This window comes from Brachyhypopomus gauderio, chromosome 2 (assembly GCF_052324685.1).
Source record: "Brachyhypopomus gauderio isolate BG-103 chromosome 2, BGAUD_0.2, whole genome shotgun sequence".
Classification (NCBI taxonomy): domain Eukaryota; kingdom Metazoa; phylum Chordata; class Actinopteri; order Gymnotiformes; family Hypopomidae; genus Brachyhypopomus; species Brachyhypopomus gauderio.
Window position 1 is genome coordinate 45921876 of NC_135212.1, and position 19969 is coordinate 45941844.

General features: G+C 41.9%; 2 protein-coding genes across 3 annotated transcripts; both read left to right on the forward strand.

Moving 5' to 3' along the window:
- Positions 1–526: 526 nt before the first annotated feature.
- LOC143508448 (uncharacterized) lies at positions 527–7769 on the forward strand. Its single transcript, XM_076996952.1, has 5 exons — positions 527–760; positions 2499–2852; positions 3182–3480; positions 3779–3911; positions 4463–7769. Exons 2-5 carry the CDS (start codon positions 2594–2596, stop codon positions 4477–4479), a joined length of 708 nt encoding a protein of 235 aa, XP_076853067.1. The 5' UTR covers positions 527–760; positions 2499–2593; the 3' UTR covers positions 4480–7769.
- Positions 7770–13342: 5573 nt separating this feature from the next.
- LOC143508449 (uncharacterized) lies at positions 13343–17014 on the forward strand. 2 transcript variants are annotated; one of them, XM_076996953.1, is made up of 2 exons: positions 13343–13665; positions 15202–17014. In XM_076996953.1, exons 1-2 carry the CDS (start codon positions 13476–13478, stop codon positions 16155–16157), a joined length of 1146 nt encoding a protein of 381 aa, XP_076853068.1. In that variant the 5' UTR covers positions 13343–13475; the 3' UTR covers positions 16158–17014. The 2 variants fall into 2 exon arrangements, with proteins under 2 accessions (XP_076853068.1, XP_076853069.1); XM_076996954.1 differs by having other exon boundaries at positions 13590–13728.
- The last annotated feature ends 2955 nt before the right edge of the window (positions 17015–19969 follow it).

Sequence of the window (19969 nt, forward strand, 5' to 3'; positions counted from 1 at the left end):
ATCACGTGAATGACCTCTCCAGTTAGATAAATAATAATTTAAAAAACGTATTCTATTAAGTTAATTTCAAGCTTTAAAAAAGGCCATTTTACAAACTCCGTTATGGTTTATTGAACAATCAAGTTTACATCCTGTAAGAATTAAACTTAATTTCTTCCAAGAGGTTCAAATGGATCCACTCTACACTCAGGCTGAATTCCTGACTGGGTGACACAGATTAATAATCTTGCATCTTGCATGCTCTTGCAAAATTATCTTAAACTACTAAACGAGTTTAGGCAACGCTTTGATAAAATAAACGCTGATTTTCACACTGTATTGTCGGTGTATGTCATTAAAAACGCAATAATTCGGTTTTTAAAGCTTGCGGATTTATGCTTGCCTACTCAGCAGATTGCGGGAAATGTGAAAGGCGCGAGAGCGTCGCGCCTCGAGTGAAATGAGTTGCCATAGCAAGCGCAATCCCTCCTTCCTACACCCCACCCTCACCCCACCCTCACCCAAACACCACACATACACACACAAACACACACACACACACCGGCTCGCACAGCGCAGTGAGAGGACCGCTGAGCTGGACCGTCAAGCTGAAATGCAGTAGTGTCTCACATTTTCTAAAGATTTATATGTATAAAAAAAATTATCGTCATTAAATTTAGAATTGTTAATTGCGCATCAATCTCTTTGGATTTAACGTCTGCCAGTACGTTTTATTCAACATGATTATCGGAATATTTTTTCTTGTCTCGCTTTAGATAAGGTGGGTACTTCGTGGTTGCATGCTGCCAAACTCTTATTTTCTTTGCGCATCGTGATGTTCACGAGAGGGACGCAAACGTGTAGCCTAACGTGGGTGTGTCACTCTTTATTTATCGCTCCTGCGTGTCTGCGTAAACTATTCCCAAGTGTATCGTGTTGTATGTTGTCATTCCCACTAAAATACAGCCTAATACAACGCGCGGTGCTGGTGATTGTAGGGGGGACACTGCACTGATGTAGCCGTCATTTCATGTAGCACATAATACGAGTCAAAGAGATGCGAGATTATAAAAAGTTAACATAAATCACTGATATTAAATAAGTGTATGATTACCGTACAATCTGTAAAGAACTTTATGCCATTTTTCTCTTAGTGTCTTGTTTATTGAGCTTGTCAAATGCGTGTGAGTGGTTTCAGCCTTATGGATTTTATCTGTTTCATCCAGAAATGATGGTTGCGTCGGGTGTGTCCTCTGATTCCTCGTCTCCCCCCCCCCCCCCCCCCCCCCATACCACCCCCCTCCCTTTTGCACAAATACAATGAAAAAAAAAATGTGATATTTGGGAAAAGACTCTTTCAGGCAGTGCTTGCGTCTCCTTGCGAGCATAACTGTTTATCTGTGTGTTGAGGAAAAGGTGGGCAGGTGGAATGAAGTTGCCATAATTTCTGAGAAATGGTGCATAAATTGTCTTGTGGCAGTGGCTGGTCTGTAGCGCAGTACATTTCACCAAAACCTGTCACATGAAACCCAGTGGGAGTGTAATGAACCGCTGATAATTTAAGTGGTGAACCAGTCAAGGGCTTTAAAAAAAAGAAAATCAATGTGTAATTGAGTTATGATGGTGTTTTCAGGTATAGGCAGCATCACTGTCAAAACGGACTCCGTGATCTAGTGGTGCTAAACAGACGGTCTTTGTAGGAGACCGTGGGGCCGCTGTGGATGCAGTCAGACTGCTTAGGGTTCTGATCTGCATCATCTGGGTTTTGGAGCACAGAGAGGGTGGGAGGAGAACACCGCCGGCTCTCTCATCTCCACAGGACTCCCCGTTTGTCTTTAATCTAGACGCAGATTTCTTCTCTCAACATATTGCGACGCTGGCACGTGTTGTGACCACGGTGTCTGGGGAGTTAAAAGGCAAGCAGAGTCAATGAGAGAGAGCCGTTGCTCAAGTCCCTTTCTTTAAAGTCTCTTCAGTGAGCCTGGCACATGGCCTCACGTTTAGGAACTGCTGGAACAGCTCTAAAGACACCTCGGTATTGCATTTTAGTTTACGGCTGTTGGCTATGGCACATATAGCCTACATAATGTCTTTTAAACTGTTTTAACCCATTACTGAAACCAGTTGCATTCTACTGTATAGTCTCATTTCAGAGTCTCTGTGCACTTTATATCTAATTAATAGGTATAGAAAGGCTAAATGTTGTAAAACATTCTCAATGCTCTAATTGCTAGACCTTCTTTTAGAAGAATTCTTATGTAAAGTAGAATCTAAACATTAAAGAACCACATTAATTTGACATTTGAAGTCAGTATACATTGTATTTCTAATTAATAGGTATAAAAACCACTTATTGAGGCTAAATGTTCTACAATTGGAAAACATTCTCAATGCTCCACTTGCTAGACCTCATTCTAAAGGCTATCTTTGCAAAGTAGAATCTAAAGTAAAAAAAATCACATCAATTTGACATTTGATTTCTTTGACAAAATGACATTCTTGTTTTCATTCTTTTACAGTTATATCATACATAGTCACTCTCTACCTCGAAAGAAACAGTATCATAAAATAACCAGAAGCACATTGGACCTTCCTGAAATTCTGCATTATCAAGATGGCTCTGAACTCAGAGGCCAGCGAGCCCACGACCACGCAGAATGTAGGGGAGGAGGACGAACAGCAACAGACAGAACAAGGGACCAATCAGCAATCAAATGGTGATGTTGGTCACACCCCCATCTCCTCTCAGCCAGAGAAGACTGAGCAAGATCCAGGATCTGTTTCAGAGTCCACTCCCGGCCCAGAAACCTCCCCTAAGTTGAATGGACCACCCAAAGACCACCTGACGGTCATCAACGAAAACATGGAGACAAGTAAACACAATCCTAGAAGTGAAATATTATATTGATAAAATTAAATATCTGTCCTGCTTTTTCACCCAAAGTGTAATGTAATTAATTACCGCATGATGCTGTCTGAATCACCCTCATGATGTTTATGAGAGAAATTATGTCTCAGCGATTTCTTCATTTCCCTGACTATCCTTTTTTCAACCACCATGGCCTATAAAATGATTTAATGTCTTTGTCTTTCACTGTCTCTCTCTCTCTCTCTCTGTCTCGATCTTGCAACCTCCGTCTTTCTTTAACCATTCCATTTATTTTGCTGTATCCACCTCCTTTCACCTTAACTCCCTGCGTAGGTAACGGAGTCTGCCCTACCAGTGTGGAGGTCTCTCCTCCGACCTATACACGCGCCTCCTCGCCTCGTCACGCCAAGCCTGGCCACGCCCACATCAACGGACACGCCCGACTGGGCAGCCGCTCGGAGTCGCTGAGCCACGCCGGTTCTCCTCGCCCGTCGCTTACACGCCAGCCCAGTGCCACCACCACCGAGGGGGCGGACGGCTCCAAGCCCAACGATTATCTCATTCTAGCCATCCTCAGCTGCTTCTGCCCCCTCTGGCCCATAAACATCGTCGGCCTGACCTTCTCTGTTATGGTGCGTGTTGTATTTAAACGGAGAGGGTGCAGAGAGGGTGATCAATCTCTTAACAATTTCTGCAAAGCAGGGGTGGTGATTTTTTACAAGTGGTTGCAATTTGCTAGCATGATACATACATTAATGTCCAATTTGTTGATGCAGTCGGAATATTAGGTCTGCTTTGCTCCTAATTAAATTACACACTTAATGCCTTCCTTGTTCCTCCTTCGTATGTGTACTGATACCAGTTGTTTGTCGTGTTCTCCTTCCACCATCCTATCTTCTTTCTTCTCTTCTTGGCCACGCCCCACCTCAGTCTCGGTACAGCCTGCAACAGGGCAACGTGGACGGGGCGCGGCGTCTAGGCCGCAACGCTAAGGTCCTGTCCATCGTCTCCCTCGTGGGTGGAGTTCTCATCATCAGTGCCGCTATTTTCATCAACTGGGGACGTAAGTTCCGCCCAGTTCCATCTGGAACTTAATGTGACACAGGTGGTTTTATGGGGCTCACATAGGGTCACGTAATAGTTTAATCCTGGCTTTATATTCATGATTAATCCTGGCTTTATATTCACGATTAATCCTGGCTTTATATTCTCGATTGCTGTGACTGCAGAGTGTGTAATAGTTTGTTTTAAGAGTACTTAGGAAGGACATATGTTCACGTTGTTTATGAAAACCTAAAGCATTTTACAGTAAATTTGTGATAATCAGCATATAGTTACTGTACAATGGGTACAATGCCTACTGATGGGTATACGTTTCTGTCATAATCGCCTTATTGTAGCTATACTTTCTTTTTTTCATAACTGTTTGAATTAACAACAACAACAATATTTTAATACTCATTATTATGATTGTTGTCATGGGTGATATCGGTATTTTGGTGATTTTGCATCTGGTCATTATTTGTGCATTTTTATTTTTATGTTTTGCATATTCATTGTTTTGTTTTTTGTGTTGTGTGCTATATCTAACAGACATTTTTCCATCTGTTTCAGCTATATTAAAGTCATGAGAGATGCTATGATAATGGAGTCACGAGTTTCTAACCAACCAACCAATCCACGATCATCGTCATTCTTCCAGATCTTTCTGAAGCACCTGAAGCTTTGTCCAGTTCTTTTCTACTCTTTCTCAAGACTCTGAGGCTAAACACTCCATTTTTCTCCTTCACAAAGTCAACAATGTAGACCTACCCAACACTCTGAATGCAGGTATAATGACTGAAGCCAGCAAAGCAGCAGGACTAATCTTTCTAAATGATGTCAGCAAGGAAGCTTCCGATATGATCATATTTCCTGTCTCAGTTATCGGTCACTTGTCAGTCATTTGTTGGTGTGTGTGTGTGGGGAGGGGGGCGTTGAATGAAGAGATCAAATGAATTTATAGCGGGTATTTTGTTTAGAGACCACATAAGAATTAAAAACTCAAAGAGAAACACAGGGAAGAGGTGAGGTCTAAAGCTGGACAATCCCTGCAATTCCTTACCAATGAAACCGAATCACGAAGCACTAAATTGGAACCTAATAAGGACTAGGTTTGAACACAGACCTCTGAGTCAGGCAGGCAAAATCTCTATCCAGCATGTTTAACTATTAGACATGCTAAAAGTCCCAAAGCAGCTATTTCTTTGAAAAAATGTAGCACAGAGCCTGCTACAACACCTCTTCCATTGTATTTGTGTCTCTCTGTCTGTCTGTCTGGCCATCTACATTACTGTTTTCCCCATCCTCACTATCTCTTTGCTTACTAGTCGTTGGCACATGAGCATTTAAACACAGTCCTCTTGTGAGAAGGAAAACAATGAGAAAGAGAGAGAGAGAGAGAGGGAGACGCAGGAGACGCTCATTGGCTGAGATGCTAGCTCAAGCGCATTGGAGGATGGAGTGTGTGGAGCTCGGCGGTGGGGGTTGGGGTGCAGGCTGTGCTGCAGTCTTTTGTTTCCCAGAGATGGAAAGATGAAGGAGGAGGGAAGAGAGAGATGAGGGGGAGAGAAGGAGATGAGGGAGAGAGGGAGGTGTCAAACTGCTGAACAGATACTCCAGAAATGGCGAGATATAGGTACTGCAGTAGTGTAATGAAGGATGCAAAAAAGAATTGAGTATGTATATTAGTACGTAGTCATTATACAGTACAGCCTGACGCTGTGTAGTGTATGCCTTAACGTTTACAACAACAGTGGAAACCAATATTGGCCTATACAATCAGACAACAAATGATGACCCTCTCAGTATGGAGAATCAACGCAGCTGAATCTGTTTGTGATGGACTCTTTTAATTTCACCCAACAGAGTGACACGTTATTCACTTCTGTTTAGATAGCTTTGCATAAACAAAAACTGTGCCAAATGTTTGAATGACAGGTTTTGGCTTAGTAGGCGTTTATGTTTGTGTGCACTAGCTGAGACAGACAATTAGCGTATGAGATGGAGGTGGTAAGTGTTTGCTGACACTTGAGTTTTAATTTAAAAATATCTCAATCCCCAAATTTCCCCAGAAACACTTCTTACATATGCATCTTATTGTGGGAGGTCTTAATCTGCATTTTGGATAAACATTTTCACTCCTGTCATTCAGCAAACCAATTCCTTATGGAAACATTCAAAACTTGTGAAAATGCTCTCTGGAGAATCATGCATTCTCGTGCTTGGTTGATGTTTACAGTATGATGGACTTTTGAAATGGAGGAGATGAGTTTGAGGAAGGCGAGTCCTTCTTTAGTAGCACTTTGTAAATATGTGAAATTGAAGAAATCTACTGGACATGACAACGTTTACAGCATTGTGAAGCACCCAGACCCCCTTTGGTGGGTTCAGTATTATGTGGGTTACATTAGTGACTAGAAATGTCTATAGTCACTAGTGATTAGTGACTATAGACATTTTGTGCTTTAAAGCTGCAATGGTGTTGTCGTCCATTGAAGGGCAAAGTGACAGTACAGTAAGTACTTCGATGTTTCATCGCATCCTTTCACACACAGTAATCTGGATCTGAGCCTAGACTTGAATGAGATTTGTGGTCTTGGGCACACTAATGATGATGATGCCCGTTTACATATTAGCACAATTTTTTGCCAATTCTTCTTTTAGTATAACTTGTATATCTAGTATAACTTTAGGTCTAACTTGCTAGACAAAAATCTTAAATGTGTGTAACTGACTATAAGATTGGGAAGCAGGTTTTAAAGCACGCATGGATCGAGGTTACCCTATTGGGTTCATGTAAGACCACTTCTGTGCTTTTCAGATACCAGTCTTATTTAAACATTGAGAAACTGCTCTCCTCTTAGTTCAATGTCTGCATTTTGATCACTTCCTTTTCATTCCCCAAATATAAGTAAACTGTAGCATGCCTTTTTTATTATTATTCGTATAAATCCCAAATTCGTGGTCTGTGCAGCCGTGTGAAAACCGCGGCTTGGTCTGTTCATTTGAAATGCTCTAACTAGTTAAAGATATTTACTCTGTCTGCACTGCTAGCTTTCTTACTGTATATAACAATGTATATATGTGTATGTATAACTTTGTACTGCTGCCTATGCGTTACTCTTTGATTAATATTAGTAATGCAAATTATTGACTGTTACCACTGCAGTGCTTTCACAAATTTCACAAACATATTACATGTTACATGTATTTTTATGGTTAAGTATTTTAGAATTATGCTTCTGAGTTCAACATATGCATATTCAATGCAGCTTTTAAAATCTACAATTGCCTGTTTGGCTGTGATTGCTTTATTGGTATATTACCGAGGTCTGAACTTTGACCCCACATGTTTACACTTTATTATCAAATCCACATGCTGCTCAGTGAACTGCTGAAAGAGGAACCGTCTAATCTTTCAGTGACACCAGCAGAGTTCTGATCTCTGAGGTTCATCTGGTTCCACAAACTTAGTAAATCCAGTTCTTGATCACTGTCTTTTTTATGCTCTTCATTAAAGCTCTCTCTCTCTCTCAGTCTCTCTCTCTTTCTCTCCCTCCACCATTTCTTCTGCTTCTCCTGTTCTTCTCACTTCATAATTCCACCCTTGTGTTGGCTGAACTGCCATTGCTGGAGGTTGATATTTTTCCTCTATGAACGTAATGTTTGTGGCATTCTGCTAAGCCCTGTCGCTCCTATAATCCTGACCTTGTGCAGACCTGCCTGTGCATGCCTTAATGGATTGCTTTGAGCCAACAATGTGATGTACACACTATGTAAGACTTAAGTGTTTGATAGAGCTCTCTGTATTGATCTTCTTTCAGACCTGCACTGATATTGACAATGTTTCAATGAGATTTGTGAATAAATTCTTCCTCATCAAAGAAATCCCTGTGTGTTTTCTGTCTGGAACACAAACTCTCAACCCAAAGAGAGCGTGTGTGTGTATTTATGTGTCTCGAATTCTTGAATCAGTAAAATGAATGTGTACTGCCAGACCGCTCTGTCTCCCCACTGTCTTTATTTGCTGGTTCCACTACACCGTGTGCTTCTAGAATGTTTAGTTTCCAGGGCAACAGTTGGTAAGGAGCTGACGAGAGTGAAGGAGGATGGGGAAAGGTAGTGTGCTCTGCCTTCAGTCTTTTAATAAAAAAAAAATCCTCATTTGAATTTTAAAGCAGCTTGAATTATTTAAAGATTTTGCCAGTGTGGCTGGAGGAGAGGACAAGGAGGGACGGTACTCAGGGAGGTTGTAAAAGCAGTGGCTGGAGGGTGAATCAGACGTTTAAAATGGGGTGTGATGCAGACTGAGATGGAGAAGGGAGTGAGATGGCGAAGGGAGTGAGATGAAGAAGGGAGTGAGATGGAGAAGAGAGTGAGATGGAGATGAGAGTGAGATGGAGAAGGGAGTGAGATGGCGAAGGGAGTGAGATGGAGAAGGGAGTGAGATGGAGAAGGGAGTGAGATGAAGAAGGGAGTGAGATGGAGAAGGGAGTGAGATGGAGAAGAGAGTGAGATGGAGATGAGAGTGAGATGGAGAAGGGAGTGAGATGGCGAAGGGAGTGAGATGGAGAAGGGAGTGAGATGGAGAAGGGAGTGAGATGAAGAAGGGAGTGAGATGGAGAAGGGAGTGAGATGGAGAAGGTCGATCGCACAGGCGTGTGCTCAGGCAAAGGAAGCACCTACTACCCACAGCAGAAGCTCAGCTGTCAAATTATACTGCCATATCACACTAGTGAAATTATACTGCCATATCACACTAGTGAAATTATACTGCCATATCACACTAGTGAAATTATACTGCCATATCACACTAGTGAAATTATACTGCCATATCACACTAGTGAAATTATACTGCCATATCACACTAGTGAAATTATACTGCCATATCACACTAGTGAAATTATACTGCCATATCACACTAGTGAAATTATACTGCCATATCACACTAGTGAACAGTACACAGATTTTTAACTGTTATTGCTACTGGGTAATGAATAATCAGTAATGAGGATAATGGAGGAGAAAGCATGTCGAGAGAATCCCCCTGTGGATGAGAATTAGATAGCCGGAGTGTGACAACCTCACAGCAAGCAGGGAACATGAGTCTCATCCATAGAAGGACCAGGTCTCAGTTCAGGCACAATGTCTGATACAAAAGTAGGATACATCTCTTGATATAACTGTAGCTTTATATTAGGGTGAATAAAAAAAATTCAAAAGTGCAGTTGAAGCAACATCAGATTTCATCATTCTGAAACTGTGTGTGGTGTTAAGGAGTGCCACTTGTAACCAATGTACATAAAACTACAGAGATGCACGAGTTCAAACATTTTACATCCAGTCCATCCAAAATGAATGATTTACTAGTACTCTGTCTTGAGTTTGAACTAGTAACCAGAAGTATAGGAGTCAGCTAAGACAAAGAAGAACTACAAAGCTCCCCCCCCCCACCCCCATTCAAATAAACTAGTGTGTGCTTCATCAAGCTGAAGGGAGAGAGAATCAACGATTAGCAAATGTCACACAACGGTGGAGAAGAGAAATGAGCTGCAGGAGAGAACACCAAAGTTAACCTTGAGGGATCTAATTATGCATTCTAATCAAATTACCCAATTGATGAATCTGATCTAAGTGGGAGGGGCTGCATCCCGGCTCTGGCCCTTGGCAAGATTCAAGTCTCTGGTCTGGCCGTGATGGTAATGGAAGCTGAAGACTACGGGTAGGTACAGAACGATTACTCTCACGGAGCAGACTCTCCTCTCTGCTGGACTCCATGTCCAATCCTGCACGGGCTTCATCAAATAAAACGCCGCTGATCTGATAACCTTTAGGTCCTGATCCGCTTGCACTGAATTAATATTAGGTAGAGATAGACCTAATGGCTGGAAGTGGGGTTAAATATGATCACTAAGATAGCCAGTTATGAAAGATATAAAGTAATTGTCATTGTATTTCAGGCCCTTGCCCTATCCCCTGTACCCCAAGTCCATAAGTCTCATTTTCATGGCCTTTTCTGTATGCATGTGTGATCGATATTTTATTAGATAACCGTATAAATGGCAATGACAATATATAAAATAAAGGCCAAAACATAACCACAGTACATGCAGCAAAACATAAGTTTACACATTTCCCAATCACTGACCAAGACAGTTGTCCTTGTTCTGTCCTTGTTTATGCTAGCTGTCATACCATCCAGCAATACAGTGAATGTAAGCAAGCCAGATAAGATGAGCGGGAGTAAACCACAGTTTAAGACACGAGTCCAGGACAGTTCAGAAACCATTTTGAAGACTGAGATGATTCATGCTTTATGACATGACGTGTTATCCTGCTGGAAGTAGCCATCAGAAGATGGCAAACTGTGGCCATAAAGGGATGGACATGGTCAGCAACAGTACTCAGGTAGGCTGTGGCATTCACATGATGCTCAGTTGGTACTAATGGGATCCCTCATACCACTGCACCACCATCACCAGCCTGAACCGTTGATACAAGGCAGGATGGATCTATTCTTTCAGGTTGTTGACATCAAATTCTGACCCTGCCATCTGAATGTCGCAGCAGAAATCGAGACTCGTCAGACCAGGCAACGTTTTTCCAATTTTATATTGTCCAGTTTTGGCAAACCTGTGAGAATTGTAGCCTCAGTTTCCTGTTCTTAGCTGACAGGAGTGGCACCCGGTGTGTTCTTCTGCTGCTGTAGCCCATCCGCCTCAAGGTTCGACGTGTTGTGCGTTCAGAGATGCTCTTCTGCATGCCTCAGTTGTAACGACTGGTTATTTGAGTTACTGTTGCCGTTCTATCAGCTAGAACCAGTCTGGCCATTATTCTCTGACCTCTGGCATCAACAAGGCATTCACGCCCACAGAACTGCTCACTGGATATTTTCATTTTTTTGGACCATTCTCTGTAAACCCTAGAGATGATTGTGCATGAAAATCCCAATAGATCAGCAGTTCCTGAAATACTCAGACCAGCCCGTCTGGTACCAACAACCATGCCACGTTCAAAGTCACTTAAATCACCTCTCTTCCCCATTCTGATGCTCGGTTTGAACTGCAACAGATTATCTTGGCAAAGTCTACATGCCTAAATGCATTGAGCTGCTGCCACGTGACCATGTGATTGATTGGCTGAATCGACATTTGCGTTAATGAGCAGTTGGACAAGTGTACCTAATAAAGTAGCCGATGAGTGCATATGTGTGTGTGTGTGTAGCATACCTGTCAAGTTTTGTATTTTAAAATACGGGACATTTCCCGTATATGACGTAATCGCCTAATTTGCATAATCAGTTATTTGCATATAGCTGCAATAGAGGCTGTAGGAGAAACGAAAACATCTTTGGAGTAGGGGTGCACGATATGGACTAGAATTACGATGTGCGATAACATTGTTGGATATCCCGATATCGATGTGAACCACGATAAATTAAGATTAAAATACAGAGATGTAGTGTCTCTCTGAACAGCAGCACGTTAATTAGTTTTTTTTTTTTTTTTTTTTACTGTGTAATGAATCCAGAATAATTCCAAATATTTTGCAGGTTTATTCAACAATAGATTCAATCTAGGATTATACTTTCACGAGTGACCGTAGCGCGACTCCGCACACCTCGCGTAAACCTCCGCGAACGACGGAAGCGTTTAATCTTGCCGTCACATTCTTTGCAGTGTTGTCCGAAACGATATGTAGGCCTAGTAGTATAGAAAAAACACCCCTCAAATACAGGGGAATGAACATTTACCTGACCAATTTTAATGTTGCTTTGTGTATCAGGTTTGAAAAGTGCTGGAATTTAGGCTAAAGTACTTGAAATTGTAACTACTTCGTTTCACAACAAATATCTGTCTGACTGAAGAGTTCTCTTGTAATTACATTAACAAATACGAGCCTCTTGTAATTCCAGGACGAAACATGAAAGAACGTGAAGACGTTAAGATTGGGCGTTTTGAAAATAAACAGCCATTAAATAATGTGATAAAAAAAGCGAATTATTTCGAATCATTTAGAGTATATGTATAAATATTTAACTCAATTAAGTTTAACAAGCTGGAAATTATTGAAATGGACCTTGAAAGTGACGTACAAGTGCTTTAATTCCACCTTATATAGGTGTATGAACCCGGCAAACATGACTGTTCTCATTGCGCTGAGACGCGGCGCGCGCGAACTTACAAAATTCGAGAGGTGCACGACCTCGTGAATCGACAGCGCGCGAGACCATCGCGCACGGGCGAAGCCACCGTGATTACGTTATTTTCGCCTTGCGGACCCTCGCGCTGCGTCAAGTGTAAACCAGGCTTAAACCAAAACACGTGTCTGATGAGCGTGTTCACCTCACTCTGCCTCTTGCCTACTTACGTCACGTGATCATAGTCTGCAGCGCGAATAGCTCCCTCTATTGCTGGACGAGGATAATGCAATTTGAGTTTGCTGTTATTCAAGGAGTTATCGTGGCTCTTTCGATGTGTTTATCGTGAAACTTCACATCGCGATAACGATAAAAATACGATTCATCGTGCAGCCCTACTTTGGAGTGGCAAAAAGTGAAGAAAAAACACCCCAAATATGTTTTGAACTACAAATGAATAAAACATTTTTAATTTTCTAGTGGTATTTCTAGCTACAAATGGGGACATCTCCTGGGCATATTTCTGTGCCTTTAGCCCCCGTTTGTGCTTGGCAGATTGTTCGTGCTGACGGACATCGTTCCTTCCCCCATGAGAGACACTAAAATCACAGCTACATATCTTACAGAATGAGTAGCTATGCCCCTTCATGCTCCTCTTTAGGAAAGTAAATTCCCTGTCCCATTCGTCAAGGTACTCACACGTACGCTTAGCTTTTTAGGCAGGACTGCCTTCTCTCGTTAAACCCATCTTTGATTTGTTGTTCCAGGTTTGCTCCCACTGTCGACACTAAACCCGCGAGTTTTTAATTTATTTTTTTAAAGCATTCACGTGCCGCTCCAAACAGAATTCTGTCACTAGCCTCGCGAGAACTGCCACCTGCAGTAGTCTGGGTAGCAGTTCTCGCGAGGCTAGTGACAGAATTCTGTTTGGAGCGGCACATGAATGCGTTAAAAAAATAAAAATTGAAAACTGAAAATACGGGACAAATACGGGAAAATAAAAATACGGGACGACGCCGGGGCAGAGCGGTAAAATACGGGACTGTCCCGGCCAAAACGGAACACTTGACAGGTATGGTGTGTAGTCGCTCTGGATACTTTGTAATTTAAACTATGCACCAAGTTAACATTGTTGGACGACTCTTTCTTTTAAGTCTATGTAACGTTCAATTATTAATCGATTTAAATAGTGTACGATTTAAGTTGAGCATATCTGATCTCCGTTTTTCCTAGTCTTAACACAGGGGATCAATGCTGCCTCCTTGCGGCGGTTCTGTAATACTAACCTCGCTCAGTAGGATTCTGGTCTACGCCAGAGATTTTGCTGACAACCGGAAGTCGGTCTGTACAGCTTTCCATTTACCTTCTTCTGGTTATACGAGGGCACGTTGATTCAGCTGCCGTTTTCACAGTCGTGTGTCTTTAAATCTTTAGATAAAATATAAAATGTCGAAGCTAGACATGTTAAATTCGTATTTGTCGGAACGTTTGGCTGTAGCCGTTCGGGAAATTTTAGAAGCTGTGGAAGCCACGGTAACGGAATACCAACAAGAGACCGCCCAGACACGGATCGAAAACGAAACCCTCAAACAGCAGCTGCGGGATGTTTTGCGTGTAGCTGAGACTACCGTGCGAGGTAAACCCGCTATAGGTCGCTGTCTGCCACGCACTGTGTCTGATGCTGGACACAAGTTGTAAGGTAACTGGGAAATATAGCTAACGCTCAAACTAGCCTCGCAGAATTGGAGCCCAGATAGTGTAGAAGCTTTCGGCTGGGGTCCGAGTAGGCTCTTCGTTCTAGAACTCTGGGTTCCAGTTCTGGAATCTACTAGTAGAACCAATTAAGTCTCTCAGTTATGTCATATGACTCTGCGGCTACGTTAAAGATAAATAATCGTGCTAAAATAAAAGTCCCCCATCAAAATTCGAAACGTCGCCTGCTTGAGATAAAGTTGTAAAGAATCGCCTGAAAAAAAACACACATATCGAATGTGTTTAAATCACCAATTGTAATCCTGTAATTTCAAATCTAAATGTTAGGAAACGTTACTTTCTCTTAGTATTTCTTTAAGGAAAAACACTCATGGGCAGTTCTAATTTGGGTTTCAGAAATATCATAGCATATAATAAGCTACTGCTGACTCCAAGGTCTTGGAGTGCTCTTGGGTCTAAGTACAAGTGCAGTGGACCATTGACATTTCTATTGTACAGATTTTAAAACAGGGTTTTTGCCTTGATTGGATTTTAGTTGACAAGCTGCCAACTGCCAACACAACTTTAAAAGCTTCTAGGATGCTGCTGGCTTTCATTTTTACATTGTTGATAGGACTGTCTAGTGGTTGAGACATATTCTATGTGTAGGCAAGTTTCTGGGTGACCAAAAATGTACTTTTAAAATTGTAATTTATGGAAAAGAAGAAGTAACCTAATATGGTCTTAATTTTCTTTTCCATATAATATCTCTAAAACTCCATTTTGACATTTAAGAAAACATCCAAATGAAACTTCCAATTCCCTTCCGATATGATACAGTGAAAACCTGAATTATTTTCTAACTGCTAGAATGGATTGTGCTCCTGTCTCTTCAAGTAAACTTCAATTGGTTTGCAATGCAGCATCCCAAGCGCTTACCAGAAAAAACATAGGCTAGTCAAAGCCTATTACTCTGGGATTATTCAATTTACATTGGCTTCCTGTTAAGTTTCCCATTGACTACAAAGTCTTGCTTGTGACGTTTAAAGCCCTTAATGGCCTTGCTTTGGCATATCTTGCTGATCTCTTGAAGCATTAACGTCCATCTCAACCACTTTGCTGAGCAGAGGCAGATCTGCTGCTAATCCCTGGCTGCTCGCCGCTGGACAACCCTTTTCTTATATACTACTTCAGGCTGAAATAGTATTCCATAGAATATGAATGTAAGATGTATAGGTCTTTTTAAATTCATATTTAAAAAATACTGTTTTACATTAAAATACAGTTTACATTTACTTTAATTTTATTGTTTTGTTGACATTGCGATATTATGGGTATTCTAATATTGTGCTTTTTATGGAATCATACACTTTAATGTTATCAGTCGTAACAAAATATTTACTAGCGACTAGTAGCTAAATTCATGACTAGTCTTACAAAAAGTCCCCCTTCCTGTCCTTTTCCTCTTTTGTCCATCCAGAGCCAGTCCACGATGTCTCTGACTCAGAAGAAATGTCTCAGTGTGAGGAACAGGAGTGGAGCTGTATCCTGCGTCAGCAGGCCAAACCTGCAGAGCGAGAGCAAGCCACGGGACAGAGGGAAGCCTTGCGGGATAATGGGAGAACTGATATACCAGACGTGACATCGGTTTACAAAAAAGAGTTGGACTCTGAGGTGGCAAAAGTCGTCTCCCGCACGGAGTCTCCACCTTCTGCAGGCACTGAAGACCACAACTCGCAACATGACACGGTCAAATCTTTGCCTGTCGTGAAACTGCACAGAGTGAAGGTTGAACCAGAGGAGACCGAAATCACAGTTTCACTGCTGGATCCTGACCTTCCCACGGATACAGGCCTGTCCTACAGCCCCAGGGCCACCCACAGCGCACTCGGCCCCAGCGGGGGGCCCCCGCTTCCAGACGCAGCAGATAGAGGCGTGGCCCCTCCTCCCCCGCCCCTCCCTCTGCACCCGGAGAAGACTCCCGAGGAGATCTGCGGGGAAGTATCGTACGAGTGCCCGCAGTGCCGGAAGTCCTTCCAGGACCTGCGGAAGCTGCACACGCACCAGCAGGCCCACGAACGGACGTTCGGCTGCAGCTGGTGCAGCAAGGCCTTCTGCCAGTCGGCGGACCTGCGACGGCACATGCGCACGCACACGGGCGAGCGGCCCTACTGCTGCACCTGGTGCTCCAAGAGCTTCAGCCAGCGCAGCAACCTGAGACGACACGTGCGCATCCACACGGGCGAGCGGCCGTACAAGTGCCCACGCTGCGAGTGCAGCTTCAGCGACGGCCACACGCTGAAGAAACACCAGCGCAAACACGAGGAGGAACGCCACTGCTGCTCCCTGTGCGAGCAGAGCTTCACGCTGGCACGCTCCCTGCAGCTGCACCTCATAAAGCAGCACCTGGTGGAGAAGGCCAGCGTCTACACGTGAGGGAGAGGGCGGCCCGTCGTCCGCCCCGCGCCCGTCATCACGGAACCCGGAACACTGGAGTTGCGCGTCAACGTTAAAACGTGTCCCTTTATGCCCAGTTTATGACTGCTAGAACAACGGAAAGAACGTGAGAACCACGAGGATGCAATGTTCGGTAAGGTCACCAAACAGACGTGGAAGGCAAGGTAGCCAAACGTGAACTATGCATATTTTGTTACCGAGTTGACTTGCTGAAATGCTGAATTGTAAAAATGATGACTATCTTTTTGTTGTTGTTTTTATTAAAGATGCTTTTACCCAACTAAATAGCTTATCTGCTACAAAATTAAAGCTCCCAGTTTGACTATGTGATAAGAAAGATGGTACACTTCTGGTAAAACATTGTTTTATGTATGTATTGACATATGGATATCTGATCCTGACGTCGGGTCCATCAATGCATTAATGTGATTTCATTTAACCAATAACAGAAAACAATAATAACTAATTGTTATATATCTATTAGCAAAAATAAATGGAAGTGTGGTTACAGTTGGAAAAACAACTATACCTCTGACTGGTGCTGTTTCTAGTGGTCAGTGTTTGGAAAGTCAGGCATGTTGCAGTGATTGAATGGAGTTATTCACCTTTCTTGCCACAGAAACATCAACAAGTTGTGTTTTCCTTTGCAGTCCTCTTAGAGTTTTTGAATCTTGGATTGCTTTGACCCCCACATTCATGGTTAAACTCACACTAGACCAGGTCTCACCTCTTTATATAAAGCAAACTGCTCTCTGATCACACTACCCACATGTCTGTCTTGTGATTTTTTTAATTAAATATGTGTTTTGTTTGTTGAATAAAAACATTCAACAGTGTATATTTTCACTTATTTTCGATGATGTTAAATTGAATCCATTGACAGCTGTGAAAGGAGATCAGGCATGTACGCATCCATATACGCTGAATAAAAGCAGATTGTTCTCCATCATAGTATTCGTGTTCACATAGTGAGCATTTATGTGCATTTTGGAAAATGACAACTGTCTTGGAAATGAGGATTTGGTACTTTCAATAATCTTGGGTCAAGGGAAATGGGAAAACCAAAATGCCTAAATCAACGTGGACCTTTAATATTTTAAATGTGTGTGTGAAAGCTGCAAGGTCTAGGGAGGAAGAGCAAGTCTTTGTTTTCCACTGGTAGGAAACTTGGTTTGACAGCTTAGAAGTTTTTCAGTTAAACTTGAAACAACACTGCACATTGACCTCACCAATACAATATAATTATTAAAATCTATTATAGTTTAGAAAAATAGAAAATAAAAAACTTATTAAAATTGTTTATTGAAGCACAGCCTTGATTTTAATAATTGTATTGTTGGCGGTCTTAAGCTCAACCTGCATAAAGCACACTTTAATAAAGACTACCTACTGCTAGTAGAAACACTATAGAAAGTTTTCATTTAAATGTTCCACCAGTTATGTGTTGCTTTAGGAAGAAAAGCCAGTAAAAATGCAGTGTCAAAACCAGTTTAGAGTCGACAGGTGGCAGTAGTCTAGTCGAAATTACATGGATAGCATGCTTAGAAGAAAACCAACACCAGCAAGAAAACAGTTCAGATTTCTTAAAGGAAGACATAAAAATGACAAAATTACAGTGTTTGCACGTCTCACTTAACGAGCGCTTGATGATGTCCGGTGTTGAGTACGTAAAGAAAACGAAATTCTGTGACGGAGGTTACGATGGAGGGCGAAAATCCCACCGAGTGGCCAGGTGCCCTAGGCTGGCTATTTGGTTAAAAATAAAAAGTTATTTAGCTAATGTTTTGGTTGGAAGATTGTAGGATTTGTGCTACAACTGTCACAAAGCTGTTGGCTACAGCACAAATACAATGATATGTTGCAATTGCAATAAATCGAGTAAATCGACACTCCTTGTGTTTCTATGGTCCAACTCTTTCTATGGCTGACAGAAAATGGCTTCTCCTGTTTGCTTTGCCAGATATTCACGAAAATAAAGAACAATACTAGTTTCTGGTCATCACTTTCCCTACGCTAGTTTCTGGTCATCACTTTCCCTACGCTATATAACATATGCAGGTGTGTGAATGAATGTATAGTATATTAAGTAATGTATGTATGTATTAGTGCTAGTACGCATTAGTGCCAGTTTAATCTGGTATATAACTTGATTCATTTCACTCTAGTATGTTCATGCTTTCAAGTGATTATACAGGGAATTGTTCTGGGAGTCCTGCTCAAAGTTAGAGTTCAGCAAATGTGTTATCCATTTCAAAAGTACCGTTAAAATAGTAAGTATACTTCATTGCTTCCTTCTACATCTAGCATCTCGTCTATTATCAGATAGATGAGCTATGATATGCCTTATAGACCAGGATGCAGGGGAATGTCTTGCTGGGTTTACCCTGATTTTAGAATAAGGTTTTTGCACATGAGGGGTGATTAGGCCCTCACATAAGATGCCACAAAAGAGTAAGATTTTCCCCGATAACATACCTGGCTCTGCTCAGAGAAGGACCCGCCGTGCCATCCTTTCACAGCTCGGTTTCTTGTGCTTAATTCCAACCACTCACCAGCCTCCATGTCCAGCCCCCTGTACCACACACACAAAATATGCTCACCCCTGCTTGTGTGTGTGTGTGTGTGTGTGTGTGTGTGTGTGTGTGTGTGTACATGCATCGCTCTGGAAATGTAAATAATTCCCTGTATTGTGTAAATTCTAATTGGGTTTATTTATATATTGCTACTTTTTGTGTGAATGGACAATAAAGGTGCAGAGTGTAAACGGGGGAGTGTGCATCTACACAAGTAGGCCGCCAAACACAGCCTGACGGGCTACAGCAGTGCTACAGATCTAAGCAGCGTTGTTGATGTCTGGTTTGTTTGCTACAAAAGAAAAGCCTCCAGTTTGGCTGAGAGAGACTTCATTATATTTTTTCTATGTATCATGTGGATATCTGACCATCATCATGTAAAATCTATCAGTGGATTAATGTCATGTAATGCACATTAACAAACATTTGGACAAATAACTTTTTCCCGGTTCAATGTGTGGGTAGTCAGGCATGTTGCAACGACTGCACTATTAGCCCTCCTAGACACAGAAGTCTGGTATATTCATGCTTGTGTCTTCCGCAAGCTTTTTTGATCTTGGATTGCTTGTCCCTCATTCAGGGTTAAACCCTCACTTGACCAGGGATTGCCTCTTTATGTAAAGCAAGCTGCTTTCTGATCACACTACATACTTTTCTCTCATGTGAAACTTTATTGCGTGTGTTTGTTGAACACAAGAGCTGTGAAAGGAGATCAGACATGTATGCATACATATACGCTTAATAAAAGCAGATCGTTCTTCTGGCAGATTATTCACGTTCATACAATGTGCACCTTATTTGGACTTGCACGTGCATTTTGGAAAATGACAACTATCTTGGAAACAAGGATTGTTTAGTGCTTTCTTTAATCTTGGGTCATGTAGGAAACGGAAAGGCCACAATGCCTAAGTCAACCAGGACCTCCAATATTTAGGTTATATCTGCATACCAGAGCTCCAAGGTATGTGTACACTGACTTACCTCCTTTTTTTTCCATTTAACGACAGTCTAATATGTTCAACATTCCTAGGCTTAACACTTCTAGGTTCAAACTGTAAAACACATTTCATTAATAATAATTGATAACCTGTTATAAACCTGTTATAACCCTGCTGCTTTTAAAAAACACAAGTTAGTGTTATCATTTGAATGTTTAATTTGAGGTTTTTTTTACTCGTTGCTGTAGTACGAGAGCCAATAAATACAGAAATAAAACCT

What these genes read in the sequence shown, in the direction of transcription:
- LOC143508448 (XM_076996952.1), top strand. Translation starts at nt 2,594, where the DNA reads ATGGCTCTGAACTCAGAGGCCAGCGAGCCCACGACCACGCAGAATGTA. An exon ending in CAACGAAAACATGGAGACAA is followed by an intron (nt 2,853 to 3,181) that starts GTAAACACAATC and finishes CTCCCTGCGTAG; the next exon opens with GTAACGGAGTCTGCCCTACC. An exon ending in GCCTGACCTTCTCTGTTATG is followed by an intron (nt 3,481 to 3,778) that starts GTGCGTGTTGTA and finishes GCCCCACCTCAG; the next exon opens with TCTCGGTACAGCCTGCAACA.
- LOC143508449 (XM_076996953.1), top strand. Translation starts at nt 13,476, where the DNA reads ATGTCGAAGCTAGACATGTTAAATTCGTATTTGTCGGAACGTTTGGCT. An exon ending in AGCTGAGACTACCGTGCGAG is followed by an intron (nt 13,666 to 15,201) that starts GTAAACCCGCTA and finishes TTGTCCATCCAG; the next exon opens with AGCCAGTCCACGATGTCTCT.